Raw genomic sequence first — 20463 nt, 5'->3', positions numbered from 1 at the left:
TCGATCTTCCCTGTACAAGCCTCTCCTCAGCCCCTGTGGGCGGAGCCTCCTAACCAGTGCCCCTTTGGCACTGCCGGATGTTTGCTCAAATAAACTCTTGAACAGTTTAATCGACCTCAGTTTATCTTTTAACAGCTACAGGGTCACTTATCAAAAAGTTCCAGCGAGGTTACGGTGTCAGGTAACTGTTTCACACTCCTTCCCACCCCTAGTCCTGCTGTGAGAAGCGCCAGGTTTTCTTTTTTTTCTTTTTTTTTTTTTTTTTTTGCGGTACACCGGCCTCTCACTGTTGTGGCCTCTCCCGTTGCGGAGCAACAGGCTCCGGATGTGCAGGCTCAGCGGCCATGGCTCACGGGCCCAGCCGCTCCGCGGCATGGGGGATCTTCCCGGACCAGGGCACGAACCCGTGTCCTCTGCATCGGCAGGTGGACTCTCAACCACTGCGCCACCAGGGAAGCCCGAAGCGCCAGTTTTAACCGTTTGAACTTATTGGGCTGGTTAATACACAATACTTGCATGGTAACTTAATCAGTAATAGTTTTATACCTCTGTTGCTTCATTTATTATCTGTAGATGTATCTTCCCCAGCTGTGGAACTTGGACTTCTCCTTTCTCTGCTTCGATTTTTTCGTTTTAAAACGAGAATAAATAGAGTAGCTGACAGAGGTACTCTGTTTAAAGGTTTTATGAGATTTACATGACCAAATCGAGGTCCAGTTCTTAGAACAGTGCTTTATGCAAGGTTTACATATTTGATGTGTTAATAAGGGGTTTTTAATATCATTAATATTAATGACTTATTGTTACTTCAACTGCCTCTCTGGCCCCATGTTTGATGATTATGCTATGATTTCTACCCCTACTCTTGGTGAACTGGTAACTCTGTAACAGGTTCAGCCCCTTGTAAGCTCTGCCCTAACTCAGAAGCCCTTGGCACTTCCCTGCTGAACTCACCTGCCTTCCCTCACAACCTTTCCTGCACACCTGACCTCTTGACCCTTCAGAGAGAAGGTGTCCAATGCCCTGCATTTCTGTGGGGTCATCTTCTGTATAATTTTGACTGTCACAGTCATCTCTGTCTGTTTCCTCCCTCCCCACATCTACACTATATTGTGTGTATAACTTAGGGGCTGAAATCTTCATCTAATGATGCCCATGTTGTATATGAACTCTTTCGTTTAGACAAAGTTAAAATAAAATATCTACCATCTACAGTATTTCTGATATAATATGTTGAATATTGTAGACAGGGCTATATTAAACCATTATTAAATTGAAAATTTTAATGCATTTTTAAGCTATGGTACTCAAAAGGAACACTTCTCTATTTTATTAAATTTGAACCAACCACGTTGCAGGGTTTGGGGTGTATTTGTTTGTCCTTGGGCAAATATTAGAAATTTTCGGTGTCTCCTTTTTCTCATCAATAAAGTTAAAATAATAATACCTCCCTCATTAGAGTTGTTTAAATGGTTAAATGACATAATAATTTTATATATCACAGTAGGTGTTCAACAAATAATACCCATTATTAAGGGGATGAAGATGATGGTAATGACGGTAACGATGATGGTGGTGGTGGTGATAATGATGATGAAGATGATAAATAAAGTGAAAACATTAATACATTCCTATCAAAGTTGTTTCTGTATAAAGGATATAATCATTTTATATATCACAGTAGATGTTCAACAAATAGTACCTGTCATTAAGGGGGTGAGGATGACGATAGTGTGATGACAACCAGTATTTTGGATCCTTGCAAGATTCTGACTCTAGATTGTTCTTGACACCAAAAGGCATCATGTTAGCATGGACAATCATTTGGTTGTCAGCCCTGGATCTTAGAAAAAAATAGATATTTCAAATAAAATTAATTAATTTAATTTTAATTAGATACTTACTGGTGTATGCAGTTAGCTATGTTCTCCACTGTGCAGACGAAAACTTTGTTTCTCGTCCCATGTCAAGTCCTAAGAGTCAGTTCTTAGCTTGCATCTATGGTACTAGATAAACCTGCCTTTCTCTTGACCCTTTGGTGTGTGTTTCCAGTGCCTGCATTGGGGCCCAGGACCCTTACTGTGGCTGGGATTCGGTGATGAAGAAATGCACGAGCCTGGAGGAGAGCCTGAGCATGATACAGTGGGAGCAGAGTATCTCCACCTGTCCTGTGAGTGTCCGTGTGTCCAGCTCTGGAAACACTGTCCGTGGGAACCAAGCTGTCCTACAATCCTAACCCACGCTTCCATGGTGTCCATGCATTTTCATATTAGAATCTTCCTCGCAAATCCAGTCTGTGCTCTCTTAACTTCTTCAGCGGAGCCACATGGGATCCTGCTGGCACCTTGCTGTCTGTTTTGAAGAGAAATACCTTAAGAGAAAACAGGGCTGATTTGAAAATGGGATGCAACATCTCAGTTTTATTCTTGGAGTTTTATCTCCAGAGCTTGGTGTGGACTCTTTTGCCCTTTGTAGCATTAATAAAATAGCAACTTCCACACCCATCAATAACTCTTAGGAGTTTGTAATTCCAGAAGCTGAGAAGTGGCACTTTTGAAAGAATAAACTAAAGGATATTATGATGGAACCCCATGTGGGACAGTCTCCTCGCGACTGCTCAGGGTCACAAAAAGTCCTGGGAGAAACAGCCTAATGTACATTCCCACAGGGAACCCTGCAGAATAGGGAGAAATTCCCCTGTGTTTAGAGCCAGACTCTGAATCCAAGAAAGCAGATTTCACACTTCCCTTTGCCAGTTTATTTGTTTGCATCCTCACTTATAGGATCCAGCCTTTCTTCCCTTTTGTCTTTAGAGCCCTCAATCAAGTCATTCCAAGTCTCTTTCTGTTCTCAGAGAATATAAGCAACAGCTATTAACTTCAACATATTTGAAAATTTAGTAAGTCCCTTTGCTATCACATCACTGGTGATCTCCATGCTGTCATTTCTGGCCTCACCTCTGCAAGACAGAGGTGAGAAGGCAAGGGACACAGGCTGTTAGTTTAAATCCGTGCTGTTCCTTCTGCTCAGAACTGCCTGAGGCATCTGAACAGTCTGGCCGTTTCTTATGAAGGGACCTTCACTTTCCATTATCTGAGCCACGTGTCAGGAAGCCTGTCCTTCAGTTTGTAAGTGAGAAAATCAGGCAGAGTGTCATGAGGAAGGCAAGGGCTATTAAACCAGTGTTGTTCCCCAAATGTTGGCAGGAGATCTAGGCCTTTCGCTGCAGAGGGGGGTGCATCACCACATCCAGGCTCTGAGCAAAGCCTTGCAATGGGGTTAGCTGCTGGTCCTTTCGGTTATTTAGCTTTGGATCTCTGAATTTAGAAGCAAACTTTTCTGGGGTGTCTTGTGAAATTGGTTAAAACATGCCACTGTCTGTGTGAAGTTCCTTCTTAATGTCTGCAACACACTTTAAAAGCACAAAGGTGTTCACCTTAAATTCTTTGCAGCTAAAGAAAACACAAAGTGCACTATCTGAAATGTAGCTCTAAAGTTCAGACACACGCTTTAGAAGCACATCTTCTTGTAGATGATTGATCTTACAGTTTTAATGGTAAAAATAAAAGGCGAAAGATAATAGCAGTTCTTCTCAAGCAGTAAAGCCATTGGTCCAGGACTCAAGGCTGTTTTAGCAGATATCTGGGACATGCTTAGTTACATAAGGGGAAATACACACTCATCCACTTAGTTTATAACAAGCACGTCTTGTATGTTTCTACGGTCAGAAAATGAAAGACCTGGTATTTAAGAAGTGACAGGAGGGTTATCACTAAAGTGGCTTCTTTCTGCTGAGAGGACAGCTTCTGTTATAAACTCAGGGAAGGTCAGAGGGCGATGTGGACCTGTGCTGGTTTCACAGCTGCCCCTCCACCATCTCTTTTTGAAAAATGTAGTTGAGACGTGATCTCCAATTCACTGTCCCTAAAACATACATAACAAGGTCTTTTTTCTTCTGGTTTGAGGTGATTTCATTACACAAAACCATCTCTGTCATTTCATCCAGTGTAATTTGTCATTTATCAAGATACACTACTGATAAGAATATGCAAAGCATTTGACAACAGACAATAAATTATATCACTTTGAGCAAACCACAGGAAAGAAAAACATATTTTTTCTGACTTATATAGGCTACCAGGTAGAAAATGGGAAATCCCATATTACCCAAATATTGTTTTAATTATACATCCCTTTCAAAAAATCTCTTAGAAAGAAATGAGTTAGATGAAATGATTAGCATTAATATAGAGCAGACTTAGAGAAGTATTTTTAAAAGCTATTAAAATAGTAATTTGCTTCTATATTATTCTTTTTTTAAAATTTTTGACTGAAATGGAAGAAACGCTTGACTTTATGGGCCACAGTAAAGACAGATAACTATTTTCCACTTAAAGATCCTTATTTAAAAATATTTATGGATTTCTTTTGTCCAGGAGACAGGGCAATAGTTGACTGACATATTGGATACCATTCTCTTTTCTTATATTATTGTAATTAAAAACATTGTTATCGGTTTAAGAGATTTGAAGTACTCAAGCAAGATCTAAATTTACATACCTAGAGTGATTCAAATAATATATACATCCTGCATAACTTGCAATATTGCTTATCAAGGATAGCATAATCTTAAAAATCTACCTTTTTTATGAATGCATGTCATCCACACCCTGTGTGGACATATGGTTATTAGCATACCATATCATACAATGAGTCTCTATTCCAAAATACATCGTGCAGTGACTAGCAAAATACATAGACCAAATAAGCAGCTAAATGTGTTAAAATAACAGATTCTTCCCTGGCTACTGTGTAATTATCATCTTTGGAGTGAAAGGAGAATTTAGCAGTGATTAAGCCCAGAGCCCTTTATTTAGGTGCCAGTACTGTAGACCAGAGACTAAAGGGTTTACACAAGATTCTGAAACTACATTGAGAAAGAAATCGACTTAAATCCAGTACTTCTGACATTATTCCTAGTCTACAAAATGATGTAATTCCCAGCTGTCAACATCTCCCAAAGCAGTGGCTGATCAGTGGACTCAGTGATTGGTGACCCATTAGTCATCAGCATATTATGTTCAGATAGCCTGAGAGGTATCACTGAAATCAACTGTAAAAGAAGGAAAAGGGAATTGAGGTTAATTGGGTGTTTAGATCATGTGCTCGGTGCCATGTTAGGCAACCTTCAGTGGAGTATCTCATTTAATGTTCATGATGTTATCGCTTCCGTTTTGTCTCATAGATGGACGAAGTGGGATTCAGAGGCAATAAAGATTACCTCTATTCACCCATCTTGCAGAGGCCACACAGAGTTCCATCTTAGTTCTCTTCAAAGGTGCTATCTTCCCTTCATGTACTTCATTTATACAGATAGACTTAAGGACTATATTAGGTTGATGTCATAACATGAGACAAGCCTCTCCAAAGAGTGCATCCAATATCCTGTTTTGTTACAGTCTCTGACCAAAGGTACATGAGCCTTTAAAAGCAAATAAAGGAAAACCTTTTAACTTCTGAAAAAATATCCAAATAGAAAATTTAGTCATAAGAACATGATGGTTGGAGAACAGTAAGAGCCAAAAATATGCTCCAGGGACCTCTATGCTCATCAAATGCATCTACATCCTTCATCAGTTGGGGATTAATGAATTGAACATGAATAACTCAAAAGTGGGATTAAGGATTATGCTTGTTAACAAAAGTTGGATCTAGCCAGCTCTTGCAAGTCCATTATTTCCTAGGTGAAGGGAACTTTGCTGTTAACAACTGGTGGTAAAAGTGCATGAAGCTGATTTCCATGAGTCTCATCAAAGAAAGTTCTAAGAATCACGTTACCCAATGAAATGGCTGAGATCACAGGCTCTGGATTAAGCTTGTTTAGACTGATTCTTGGGTCTTTTACAACCAGAGTGACTTTGAGCTAATTGAGTGACACCTGGGCTTCAGTTTTCCTATCTGTAAAGTGAGATGTACGCTCTAGGGATGCTGTAAAGATGCAGGGAGATAATACCTGTCAATCACTCAGTGCAGTGCCTCACCTCACTGATAAACTTAGCTTCTACAAAGGCCACCTCAGCTGGCACTCAACTCACAGCCCCGCAGGCCCCTTTCCACAAATCACTGACTTGTTCTTTTAGTTTGCCAGTTTCTACATACGTTTCCACCATAAAATGTCCTCTTCCAGTATTCCGAATGATTGCTGCTTCCATCTTCATTCGTTCATCACCATCATATTGTATTTCCTCCTGACTTCACAAATCTTTAATTTTTGTATATTCATGATCTCTTGTAGTTCTGTGCTGTTTCCTTTGCATTTTAGACAAGGAAATGGAAGCCAAGGGGGATTTAAGAGAACTAACCCATCTTTGCAGGTCCCCAAATCATCTGCCCCTACAAAAGTTTCTAATCAGGATTGGGGGGATTCGTAGACATTCAAAAACCACAAGACTTCCCTGACCTACATGACCCTTCTCACCATCACAGACAAGGAGGCAGATGGAAGGAACTGGAAGTCTCAGAGAGCCTCTGGTGATGGTGATGCTGGTCTGTGCTAGTCAGTCCACATCCCCTCTCCAGCCCTGCCCCAAGGTCCTGAGCTTCCCCACTTCCAGACTGTTCTCTCTCTCCTCCCAGGCTTTCTTGTTGTCTTGGGTCTAGCCAGTGTGCACCACGGGCAGGAGAACAAGGCTGGGTCCTCCTTCCTGCCCTCCTTCAGCTCAGCCTGCAGCTTTGGCCAGGGCTTCATGCCTCATCACAGCCCCTGTCAGGCAGCCCCTTCCCAGGCTCTATTCTTCCCTAAGGCCCCCATAACCTGTCCTCCCCTCTCCCCAACAGGCCTACGGGATGAGCATGGTCATAGCTCCCCGTGTTTCTGCTCCCTGCGGCTTCCGCATCCCTTGATGGTTCCCTTAACCCCACCCACACCTCTGCCCAGGTTGCCTTCATCACGTTCATTCCACAGTCCTGCCAGGAACATCATAAATGCAAGTGCTTAAGACTTGGATCTTCACCTCTGAAACCTCACTGGTACCATGAAGCTGTGTTATTTTATACTCTGTAACTCATGGGCTCCCTTTGCCTGAACCTCCAGCAAACATTCTAGAGGCTTCTGGCTCCTTCTGGGCTGCATTGAAGTGTAGTCCACAGCAGAGCAGGCCTTCAGAGAAGGAGGACATTTTTGATGCAAAATTTTAGAGTCAACATGATGTGATAAACTACATGGATGGTGATATTCTCTTTTGATTGGTTTTTCATGTTGCTTTAAAAATTCACTTTTAAGCTCCTTAGTTTTTTGCACGATTTTCCATGAGCTGTGACATATATGTTGGTGTGTGTGTTTGGGGTGTAAGAAGCACAACTATGTGCCCCTACATCACATGCAGAGCAGCATCATGGAAGTACAATCCAGTCCTGTTCTCTGATAATCCTCCCTTTGCACAGTTTATCTGTTCACCCATAACCTGCTCAGTCAGGAATCCTTCATATCCTGTACAAAGCCAGCCAGTGGCCCGAGCCTACCAGGAAACTGAATAAAAGTTGTGAAATGTTTTCAATGTGAAACTGTGTCAAGCAGTAGTAGAAGCCCCCCTTATCCTTTTTATCCCCCTATAAGAATTCTTGTCCCCATTTTCCCCTTCCAGCCGACACCTACATGCCAGAAGCAGATGGGGAAGACTAGGGAACTGGCTTCCCTGTGGCCCAGATCTGGGTCTTGTCTGAGGTGGAGCATCATTTGGATGCCTTGAGGGAGGCAGATAGAACCATATTTGCATTTGTGAAATTGACATGGAATTCAGCATCATTTCTGTGTGATCCGGGCAACACTTTTACCTCTGGTCGGCCCTTAACTAGACAGTAGTCGCCGTGCCAACCACTTGACAAGTACTCAGGTGCCGTTTTCCTTAGCCTCCGAGCACAGCCCAAGGGTAGAAACTCTCATCACCCCTCTTTACTAGGGAGGGATGGTCCCCCTCCCCTGCCCCCTCCCCCTCTCCCCACCTCCCCCCCTCCATAGCACAGGTAGCTGGTGCGTCAGCCCCCATGCCCAGCCCCGCATGGCACCCCGAGGGCAGAGCAGCAGAGGGGACCTCCCCAGACTCAGAGCACATTCACAAAGTAATAGTAATGGTCAACACGATCAGTCAAAATAATACGGACATATACTGTGTAGATGTTATACAAATATACTGTGTGATCACTGTTATCGCTGATGCTGGCTTCATGAGCAAGGACTTCATGCTTTTTACCGTGAGAACAGTCATAGCCACATTTACATAGCGGGCAGGTGTTTGGACTTCAGAGCACGTGAGGATTCGTGAGCATGATCAATCCCAGTGCGAGCATCTGCTGATCCCTTTTCTACCTGCACAAGAGCCCTTTTTGCCAGAGGCAGCAGGAGGTCTCTTAAAGGATGGAGGACGAATCCTGAAACTCGCAAGTGGCAGGGCGTTTTCTGCTTTAACAAGTTCAGGGAGAAATTTGTGGTGTGAACCCCCTTGTCATGCAGGGGTCTGTCCTCGAAGAAAACACTGAGGTCACCTTATGGTAGGAGCTGTATTCTTATCCTGGTGGGACGGGGGAGGTTACAGGACCTTAGAAACGGGCATATTTTCCTCTTAGCAAAAATCTGCCTTTGTACATCCCCTCACTCTGGGTGGGATCCGGTGAATCACTCTGAATCCAGAGGATGATGCAATTTCATCCTTTCCCTTTTGTCCCAGCTTCTTATAGAAATAGCCAGGGGTGGTGAGTGGGAGTGTAAAGCCTCAGAGTATCAATAAGAAACAAGAGGGATAGAGTCATAACTGTGGCAGCTGGAGACGGGCAACCAGCCAGGTCAGAGGAAATGGACATGCTTAATGTTTACTCTTTCCTGTTGTATTTGGATACAGAGCAGAGGTAAAGCTCACTTGGATTTTCACGCACAAAATATGGTGTCAGCTTTGTTCTGAAACTGTGTCGCGCAGGTACAGTTTGCCCCAGAGAAATTAACTGTCTCATCTGTGGAGGCCTCTCCTGTGTGAATGATGCGTCTTTAATCCCCCAGAATCATCCAGGGAGGGAACATCTGAGCGAGAAGTTGGGGCAGCAGGCGAGCGTAACGTGAAAGCATGTAACTGACTTGTGATCCCTTCTCTTCGTTTGTCTTATTTTCTAAGAAATGCGTAAGGTCCCATGTGAAATTTAGGAGGTTTGGACTTTAGGCCTTCTTCTGTTCCTTTTCAGAGGGGAGATTCCTTTTGTGGGGCTGGGTGATCTGAAGGCTGGGCCCCATGACTCTCAAATCTGGAGGACACTCTAGCTCCTGAGAAAATCCCCTGGTCAGATTTACGGTGATATCGTGCGGTCTTCCACCGGCACTGGAGCTAGTCACCATGGGCCGGGGGGACCACCCGAGAGGCCCCTGCCTTCCTCCCTCCCTGGAGGCCCTCAGAGCGTACACATCACAGAGCATCCGGGCCCCCTGGTCAGACCCTGCCGGGGCTCCCAGCTCCGCCCTCCGTTTTGCTCCCCCTGTACCACCTGCTCGTGTCCCAGCAGCATTAGAGCCCGCTTGCCCTCAATACCGCACGGCAGCGTCATTCCCCTCTGTCATCACTCAGGCTGCTCCCCTCCTTGGCCCCGGACGACTCCGTCACCCGGTGCCTCACTCGTGCTTCAGGGCGCAGCGCAGCCTCCTAACCTAACCGTCCTTCCGGATCCTGCGAGTTTGCCGGGAGCCCCATCTCTGCCCACAGCCCCTGCTCAGAGCTCCATCACTGGGTTTACCTGTGGTAATGATGAGCGGTCCAGCTCCTCCTCGCCAGCTTATCAACTCTTGGAGGGTGGATCTAGGACGGGTGTGACGGGGGTGCGCCTAACAACTAGTAGGTTCCGCTTGCTTAATACACACTCTTTCAATAGGTTATAAATTAAATGGTGTCAGTTTGAGGTGACTTTGGAGGCCAGGTCTTAAATAATGCTAGTTGACCAATCTTTCATTTTTTTAAGGTACATAAAAATGCAACAGAGTAGTACAGACGTGATTTTTCACTCCAGTTCTTCTTGTTCCTTGGGTTTCTCACGTGAGGGAACAAGCTTAGTATCGCTTGATTGACAGGTCGCTACCTCCTTGCCTGTCCTGCCCCTCCTCCTTGAGGGAGGCACATAGAACCATATCCTCTTATCCTTCTCTCCTTCTGCGCCCTCCTCCCCTCTGCCTCTTTTTTCCCCTCCCTCTCCTCCATCCCTGTCTCCACCGATGACCTCTGCTGCTTTTCTTCAAAATACATCCCTGTTCCTCTCTTTTCAATCATAATATGAAATATTCCACATGAGTTCTGTTGGTCTTGTGGGAGACCTTTCATTTTTCCCTATATGTTTGCAGCCTTATAACCCTTTCTGATATCCATGTTTGTATCTGCTTCCTAGATGAGGAATCTCACCGTGGATGGGCAGTTCGGCACGTGGTCAGCGTGGACGCCATGCACGCACACCGACGGCAGCACCGTGGGATCCTGCCTCTGCCGGACCCGCTCCTGCGACAGCCCGGCCCCCCAGTGTGGTGGCTGGCAGTGCGAGGGCCCCCGCATGGAGATCGCTAACTGTTCCAGGTATGTCCCTCGCAACACTCTGGCTTAAACTCACGTGTGAGCTCAGCCTGCAGAGGAATTTAGGAAATCACTTCTAATACGTGCCTTCCCTCTTCAAGAGAAATGTCAGAAAAAGACAGGGACACTTACCACTTCAAAATGATGTGATCTGTGAGAGTAGATTTAAAATTACAAATTAGATTTGTAATATACATATATACATATTCATATATATAATATACATATGTATGTATAACTGAATCACTGTACTATGCACCTGAAACTAACACGATATTGCAAATCAACTGTACTTCAATTTAAAAAATTACAAATTAGATTTTCAGCCTGCTTATATGTTGAGATAAATCTAAACCTATTCATGTGTTCGTTGTTAGATTAGGGAAAGTATTTTGAGAGTGCACGATGTTAGAAGAAGGAAAAGCATACAATTTCTGAAGGTTTAATTAGACCTTGCTCATCAAGTGTTTAAATGGGAAGGTGGCTATCAAATCACTATGGCATTTAAATTCCCTCACACATTTAAATAGTGATGTAACAGAAATTATACCTTTGCAACTTTTGAAGAGAAAAAAAATTCGATGCCAACTTACCAGTAGTTGAGGTGTATCTAGTTTATCACCATTCTTTTAGGGGACAGGTGAGAAACTTGCTATGAAGACCACCGGGCCCGGAAACCACATGTCCAAGTACAAACACTGTGAGTGACAGCTGTCCTATCATAGCTACATCACGGGAACTTTAGTTGTTACCCTAGATTTGTCCTTTACAGATTCAGGAATATCACTCTAGGGGCTGTTTCTGAAACTACCAAAACTATCCTACACTGGTGCTCATACTCCAGAGGAACCCACTTCTAACAGTACATATTGCTTTCCAAATGTGCCTGAGAGTGTCACTTACTGGTACATGGGCTGTTAGGGATAAATTTTGGTTGATGAATTAAGGGGGGTCCAAGAATACATGAGCTGATACACTGTGCATGCATCTCTGTCCTTGCATGGACTGGGGGGTAGTGTCTGCCATGATAACGGAGTAGGATACCTTTCCCTGCTCTGAGTAGAAAGCTGGCTAGAGCAGCTGTCTGCTGTCAGCAGCATCACATCTGCTTGATGTGACTCTCTCATGAGTGTACATTTCAGCATGCCTGAGGGATAAGAAGCTGGGACTGCATCATTTACAAAAACAGGGCATGTCACAGTTTCATATGTGTCACCAGATTCTATCTGAGCTTTGCCTTCTTTCTTATGAACCACCTCAGGGCAGGGTCTGGAGAGACGGCCCATTGTGCTCACTTGCTTCTAACCATTGGAAGCCACTGATGCTGTCAAAGGAAAGAGACAATGGAGCAAGTGGCTTAGGCCGGCTGGCAGCAAATGTTTCTTGTTCTAGCAGCAGGGGAATCCTAGTCTACATATTCCTTTGAAGTTATCTGCCCAAAGTATGGTAATCTAACATCAGAGACTGTTTTTAATGCCCTTTATCAGTTGATAACCTGTTTATGTTGGCCTCAATTTTGTTGGAAGCAAAAAACTGGAAACCACCTAACTTACAAACCCATATTTTTTGGCTCAGTCAGCAACATCAAGTGCTTCCTCAATCTGTGCAAAGTACATCCAAAAGTCTTTACAAAGACTGATCTAATGATGCTAAATTAAACCTGCTCTTCTTTACTTATTATTGTAATTGTTTAACCCAATATACTCGGAAAGTGTTGGGAAATTCAAAATATTGCTAATTCAATACATTTTGCAAATATATCTTTGATTAAACGCTTTTATCGTATCACGTCATTTAAATTTGTTTTCTCACTATCTTGGAGCCGCAGAATAAAGGCATTCAGTTTACGCAAATGAACCCACAATATAAGGTAATTAGCTAAGCCAGACTTTATTAACCAAACCAGGGTCAAGTCAGACTTCCTATCAATCAGGAAAATCTGGTTTAATTTTATAATTAAAATGAACACAGGAATGTGTATGTCACTTCTGAATTCTAATTCCTGGGGCAGGAGGGAGGAACAGAGAGAGAGAGAGAACTGTAACTAGCTAAGCAGAAATGTAGAACGTCAAGGAAGGCTTGGAGCCTTGACAGGACTTTGTCATCCAAAAACAATAAGTCTGCAACTTTCAACGTTTGTTACCTGTACCTTCTTTTTTTAATTTTTTTTTTATTGAACTATAGTTGATTTACAATGTTGCGTTAGTTTCAGGCGTACAGCAAAGTGATTCAGTTCTACATACATATATGTGGGACCCTTAGTTCCCTGGCCAGGGATGAAACCCGCAGCCCCTGCGTTGGAAGTGAGGAGTCTTAACCACTGGACCGCCAGGGAAGTCCTTACCTATACCTTCTTAGGGGACTTTTCTCTAGGAGCAAAACCTGTGTCCGCCCTGGGTTGGTCCGGAGAACCAGTGACAGAGAGATCGTCTGCGTGCGGGAATGAAACTTCAGAGGGCTCTGAGCATCTGCAGCTGGGGTGGGGGAGGGGAGCAGGAAGCTGGGCAGAGCTGGGCTGCGGGTCGCACAAAGACTTCAGCTGGTCGCACAGGGAGCTCCAGAGTTGGCAGCTCCTTGATGCTGTTAGATCCTCTCACCTGAGAGTCGTAACCACCAACACCCTCAGCATCTGGAGAAAGGCAGACCACAGCGTCCACTACTGCGTGCTTTGACAGTAGCCTGTAGATAGAAGCCAAGTCCTTGATCACACAGCTCTGCTCTGCGCTGTACTCCGAACGTCCCAGCTCAGCTGACATCTGCTGCTGGGTAACCCGGAGAATGGTTCAAACAGTTGATCCATGGAGTAATTTTCCTGTCTCCTTTGTATATTGTTTTGTTGTTGTTTGTTTGATTTTTCTTTTACAACTATACTCAATTTGGTCCTCCCTTCCCTGCATCACCTGTAGCACTGAGACCACAGCAATATTTCATATTTTAAAACAAGCACCAGGACACCTGAACCTAACACAACATTGGAAGTAAATTACACTTGAATAAAAAAGATGAAAAATTTTAAGAAGCAAGCACCAGGAAAGCTTCTTGGATCAGTCTCCAAACTCTTCTGCCTCACTTCATGTAGGATAGTTTTTTAAGTGTTATCTTCTCTCCAGGAGCCTATTTAGAATGCAGAGGCCTCTGGGCGAGTTGTCTGTGACATCACTAAAAGCACGTTGGGTGACCACAACATATGGGAGTCCAGGGTGTGAGGGCTCTGCCTTCCCAAGAGGAGAAGGTCCGTCAGATAAGGAAAGGCAAACCACAAGGGCGGATTTTGCCCTCTGCTCACCTTTTCCATAAGCCAGCTCAGATCACTCCACAAAGTTGAAAGGAGCCCATCAGGGCTACAGAGATTAGATTATTTGTGTTATTACAGAAAACAGCAGTATATCAACCTTGCATTATGCACTGCATTATTTCTATAAAGCTAAGTTGGTTTCCACTGATGCCTGGCAGAAACTTTATAAAAGCCATAGAACTGTTATTGTTGGAAGATTATAGTCAATGAATAATATTCTTTTCTATATTGTTTCATGGAAAACAAGGACTATCACAGGCATTACTGCCACTTGTTTATCGATACCTCCTCGGCTCTGGTTCCAGCTATGGAATGTCATTCACTAAGCAGAGCCATGATACAATTAGTGGTTATTTTAAGACTAAAATTCAAATACATGAACCTGCTTTAGTGATGTTTTAAATGCATAAGTGGATTGTTTTGGACTGGCTTAATCACAAAAATGATCCATCTGCTGATATATGCTTACTTCTTTGGTTGCCTGCTACTACATCTGCCCCTAAGCAGAGTTTCTAAGTTGTGCAAACCCAGAACCATAGAATAATCACACCCATGGACAATATATTCATGTATTCCCTCAGATATTATACTCCTATTATTTACAAATACTTCCATTTACCTACCTCCCTGTATACAGCAGCTTCCATAGATTGTAAGTAGACTATATCATCAGATGTCACGTTTGTTAAAAGGTTTAGGAAATTAAGAATTTCCAAACAATTTTGGAAGCAGTGTTTCCTGCATTATCTAACCATTTTTTTCATATATAAAGAAACTTTGAAAGTAAAAATGTCATTTTATTCTTGTTGAAATTGCTATGTTTGCATGTAATTCAGTGAATTACTTGGATACTTTTTAAAATTGTGTAGATAATGACATATAAGATACTAATTACTTTTAGAAGCAAATTGGGAAGTCTGTCTTATTTTGTGTTATTTTGGTTAAATTATCACAAAGCAGCTTTGTTATTGTATACTGAGGTATCACTTTATATTTTATTGAGAATATTTTTAAGTTTCAGAAAATAAAGTAGGGAAATATGAAATACACTAAGTATTTTCTCAGAGGAACTTTCATTTGAAATTGTGTTAGAAGTTACATATGTAATTTGTTGTTTATACCTTGAGCTTCAATGACATAGCTGTGGACCACCTTGATTTTAAAGGAAGGTATAAAGTAAAATAAGAATTCATGTGAGTTGATTTTTTTCAGTGGAAATATAAATCCTATAGATGAGGGTAACAGCTATTTAGAAACACATATGCAATTAGAGAAATAAAAAAAAATTCTACATGCAGTAAACCATCTATGTGGGAGTTTGGACTCTGGATTTAACAGATATTTTAATACTTAATTTTTTTTTATTCCTATAGCTTGTTTTTAAATAACAGGGACAAACTGCTAAGGGAGATATTTAAATTATAAATATTCTACATGCAGCCATTTTAAGGAAAAAATACAATATCAAACAAAAATTTTCTCTAGCTGCTAGTAGCAGTTTATTTTATAAAGCACTTTTATAAAAGTGGTTCATTTTCTTTTATTTTACATTTTTAATATATCTACCTTATTTTATATGTATAACAACATAAATAAAGATATATGCAATTTGCACTTCCTATTTATACACTACGTCTTTGTCAAATTGCAAGAAAATAGCCAAGAATCTAAATTTAAAATACCCATTCTTCATGTTTAGTAAAGCTTGTTTTAAAACTTCGCACATTTTCGTGCTTTTTACCAATATGAATGCCATCGAGAAAGTTACTGATTTTCACTGATGTTAACAGATTTTTAAAATAAGCATTTAGATGAGTAGTTTGTTCAAATGTGCAGTTTTCATAGATGATAACTGATATGGTACAAGTCAACTAAATTCATAAACTCTCAGGTTTCAGGGATTCATCTCTAACTGCTTTTCAGTGAAATAACATTATTTTTCATTAGTTTATAGTTTAATGTTTTCATAACTAAACTTTCTTAATTGCTCCTAATATGGTTAAAACTTGACGCTCAGATTTTCTATTTTGATTCTAAAATCAGATACGTGGGGAAGCAAACCTCACAGTGATTGAGGTTCCTGTGATAAGACCTTTATTCCCATGGCTCTTGGCGGGCTTTTCCTTCACAGCCCACAGTCAGTGGTCCATGTCGGGAACGTGTGAATTTGGGGGCGGGTGCAGACAGAGGTTGGACTCCGAGCCAGTTGAACCCAATGACCCCGTGGCTTCCTCCCCCAGGAGTGGAGGCTGGACCCCCTGGACCTTGTGGTCTCCCTGCAGCACCACCTGCGGGATCGGCTTCCAGGTGCGCCAGAGGTCCTGCAGCAACCCTACTCCGCGACACGGGGGCCGGGTGTGTGTGGGACAAAACCGCGAGGAAAGGTACGTACCCTCTCCGCTCCCGGCATCGCCATCCTCGCGCTCACCGTCATCCCAGTGTGGTCGGTTCCCCTGCGGCTTTAGTTTTGGATCTGGCTCAGCTTATCTGTGGCATCCCTTTCTGTTGAGCTGAATGACCCTCCTCTTTTTCTGACATTCTTTAATTTTGACCAAAGCTTGGGGTTGACAGCACCATGGGGCCACCGTGGAGCCTGCACAGTTCATTCAGCTGAGCAGTTCCCAAGGGACTGGAGATCCAAAGACAGTGGGCATCTCTGTGCTGGGCTCCCCAGAGACTAAGCATATGGGTCTGCTGGAGAATGACTGTTCTTGTTAGAATTCAACTAGAATTGAATTCAAGTCTCAGACCTCCTATTCTGAATAGGGCCTGAGCTGGTCCTGGGTCCAGATGGTATGGCTCGGATGAGGTAAGTTTTCCATCACAACTAAATTAAGCACTGGCATGTAGGTGAGGACATAGTCAGTATTTTGATTATATTTACAACTATGAACTTGTCTATTAACAGGTAGCCTCAGTGAAGCTGCAGGACAACCCAGAAGGGGGGATCCTTTTCCACGTGTATTTTAAGCTTTCCACACATCATAGGGACATTTGAGTTCAGTCTAGCATTTAACAGTTTGTTGCTTTCTATAGACTCAGACATTTGGTTTTGGCCTCATAAAACTACAGTTGTCATAATTGACTCTTTCTTGCATATATAAAGTACATTCTCGTTTATGGGAGAAAATCCAAGTAGGTGAATTTTACATCACTTTCAGGATTCTTACTCCCCATATCACGTAAACTTATCCTATCGATCCATGAGAAACAAGCTGGCTTTCAGTACTTTTTAATTAAAATGTAGTAAGGCTTATAGCCAGTGAAATGGGTTCAGTGGGAGCCTCAGGAAAATACTGTATGCAGTTATTTGCTATATGATTAATATTTATATAGACAAAACCACAGGCTTAGTGTATAGATAATTCTCTACTAAATATTTATCACAACGTGAAATTAACTGAAATCATTTTTTTTTTCTTTCTTCACTGTGTTCCTAAATCACCAATTAAGACTTCGTTCTTTTGACTCAGAGAGAAAAATGAAGGGTGACTTTTACAAAGCAGGGTTGGTCGTTTTTGTAGTAGTCCCCAGTGACAGACTTGCATAAGCTTGTCATTTCCAATCTGACACCAGTTGATAAGTGGGAAAGCCAATTATGGGGAAGTTGTCTCCCTGCTATTTCAAAGGGTTATAAGATTTAAATTGGTTGGAAGTTGTAAAATGCTATACGTTGTCACGTAATAGAGCCCATTCAGGCAAAGTCGCCTTCATCTGTGTGAAGCCACTCCTAGAATCACGGCACCTCCACAACCTCACACCTGTTTTCACCTTTCCCAGGTTGAGCACGCAGGAAGGAAGAAGCTGGTTAATTCTGTGGTTAACATAGGTGTATGTTCTGTATCCATTTACGAGTGTTCATAAAGCTTCCTTTTCAGAAAGAGATCAGGATGGCTAATGTCTTTGGGGAACTTACACTTAAAATATTCTTATTTTACAGAAGAAACACTCATTTGGGCTAGATGAATATTTGCTTAAAAAGAGAACATTGGGACTTAAGTAATAGATGCCTGGATGATAAGAACAAGGCCTGTGGCCCGGGGAAATCTCCCTTTGGAACTGCCTTTCTAGGGGGCGTTCAAGACTAATGAAAACTAGAAAAGACAAACACATGATACCACTTTCTTGATCTTCACAAACAAATGGTTCTTAGGTTTCTTTGCCATGTTATGCAGGAAGTCTCTCTACCTAAGTAATATAAAGAAATACCATTCTGATTCTGAAAAAAGGGAAATTTGAGAACTAGAGATTAAAGGAGACCCTTGTCTCCCTGAGAAGGTACAAAAGATGATGGACTAGACATACACAATCATTAATAAAATCACACTGTTTATTTGAACACTGTCAACCATAAAGAACTCCTGAGTGGCCACAAATGAATAAATTGGCTCTCCTGGGAAAGTCCTGAAGTTAATGTTAGGACTATAGTCAGTGACTTTTGATTTGGGATAAAATCTCCAATATATGAAAAATTTAATGAGAGCTTTATTGCAACAGAGATCTCAGAAATAGCTACATCATTTTTTGTACATAATGGATAAAGAAAATATGTAACTTATATTCTAGATGTACTTTAAAAAGCATGGGCATTTTGTTTTTCTGTTCTAAAACTTCCTGGAAAATGATTTTTTTGAGTAGCAGAAACTGAATAGAAGCAGTGACTCCTAAAAAGGCTACCAGCAAGGATGAAGCAATGGATCTCTGTGTATAAATATTATCAAAATGCAAATGCCATTGTCTGTATTTGTTTTCTCCTGCTGTGCGACACAAACTTAATGGCTTAAAGCAGCACACATTTATCAACTCCAGTCTCAGTGGACCAGGAGTTCCTACATGACTCATCTGTGCTCTCTGCTTAGCCAGAGCTGTAGTCTCATCTGAGGCTCAGCTGGGGAAGGATTTACTTCCAAGATTGTGTGGTTGTTATCAGCATTCAGTGCCTTGTGGGCTCAGTCTGGGATCTCGGCATCTCACTAGTTGTCAGCCTGAGACGGTCCTCAGTTTCTTGACAAGTGAGGCTTCCCAATATGGTCACTTGCTTCCTCAAATCCAGCAAAGAGGAGAATCTCCTTGGAAAATGGACGTTACTCTCCTATGTAATGTCATCACAAAGGTGACAAACCACCACCATTCCATATTCTATTGGCTAGAAGAAAGTTACAGACCCGGTCCTCAGTCAAGAGAGGGACATTACACAGGATGTGAACATCAGAAGGGCAGGAATTATTGGGATCACCATATAGTTTATCTGTCAGCGTCGCTTATCTGTCCCTGATGCGTACAAAATGCATTTCTCCCCTCCCAAGTTTCCACAGAATTTTATACCTTTCAATCATTTCCCCAAAGTCCAGAACCTTATTTAAGTCAGACCCATATGTGAATGAGCCTTCCTGGGTGTAGTTCATCTCAGTCTGTCCATCTTTAAAATGAGAGACACGTTATCTGCCACCAATACACCCAGTGTACCCATGGTGGGACAGGCAAAGGGTTACAGCTACAGATATTTCTGTTGGAAAGGGGGGGAAATGGAAAGCACAAATAAATTTCCATTGAAATTCTGAAATCTATTCAGACAAGTGTATGGAGTTGCTTGATTAAGTTTCAAGGCTTGGCCATGATTCTCCACAATTCTTAGCTCTGTGTTCTGGGCTCTCACTTCTGTTCCCTGAATCATCCTTCCTTTCTCATGAAAGGTAGCATGTGCTTCCAGCTGGACAGTTTAATCAGCCTGCTTCCTGCCAGTACAAGTCTGGGTTTCCAACAGCCTCATTTCATTTGTACTTTCTCCATACATTTCAGTCTAAGCTGGTGATCTTCTTGCTGAAATAAACTCTATAAGTCTTCTGTGAATTTCCTTGGGGTTTACTCCCGCTAAGCAGATCTACACCCATAGATCTTTTTGAGATAGCCCTTCTCTACCTGGGGTTCCTGCTGAGATGGCTGAGGGACAGCACCCTCCAGCTTGCTTGTGACTGAGAGGGTCTGCGACTCCTGCTCTTGACTTTTTGAAAGGACTCCTTGTATGACTGAATGCTACTCTGATCTTTTGATGTTTCTGAGGTTTCAACAAAAGTTTGTACAGTCACACCCTCAGCTTTTTACTCTATGTCAACCTTTCCTGACAGTGCTCAGAAGCTGCTTCTTCGTTTTAGCATCTTTTGCCATCAGGAGAGGCCAAGAATTTCCAAAACCATCCAGACCTGTTTCTTTCCATTTAATATTGCTTCCCTCAATTATTTTTACTTCCACATTTTACTATAAGCAGCAAGAAGAAACCAGGTGGCACCTTCAACACTTTGCTTGGAAATTTCCTTAGCTATATAACTCAAGTCACTCTTACGTATTCTGCTTTCCGTATAATTGCCGTGACAAATTTGGAAGCACTCTTCATTGTATGACAAGGGTCTCCCTTCTAGCTTCTAATAATATGATCCTATTTTCTTTTAATTTCTTTATTGCGCTAAAGATATATATATATATATATATATATATATATATATATATATATATATATATATATATATAACATAAAATTTGCCATTTAACCATTTTTAAGTGTTCAGTTCAGTGGCATAA

General features: G+C 42.1%; 1 protein-coding gene across 1 annotated transcript in view; it reads left to right on the top strand.

Moving 5' to 3' along the window:
* SEMA5A (semaphorin 5A) overlaps positions 1–20463 on the top strand; it is a 304838-nt gene that overhangs the window by 220889 nt on the left and 63486 nt on the right. Inside the window, exons 11-13 of the mRNA XM_060091583.1 lie at positions 2053–2170; positions 10414–10595; positions 16128–16271. Coding sequence (XP_059947566.1) covers positions 2053–2170; positions 10414–10595; positions 16128–16271 — 444 coding nt within the window. The remainder of the gene's footprint in view (positions 1–2052; positions 2171–10413; positions 10596–16127; positions 16272–20463) is intronic.

The sequence above is a fragment of the Mesoplodon densirostris genome, chromosome 3, assembly GCF_025265405.1.
Source record: "Mesoplodon densirostris isolate mMesDen1 chromosome 3, mMesDen1 primary haplotype, whole genome shotgun sequence".
NCBI classification, from domain to species: Eukaryota; Metazoa; Chordata; class Mammalia; order Artiodactyla; family Ziphiidae; genus Mesoplodon; species Mesoplodon densirostris.
The sequence above is the reverse complement of the archived record's forward strand: the minus strand, read 5'-3'. Positions and strand labels throughout refer to the sequence as shown.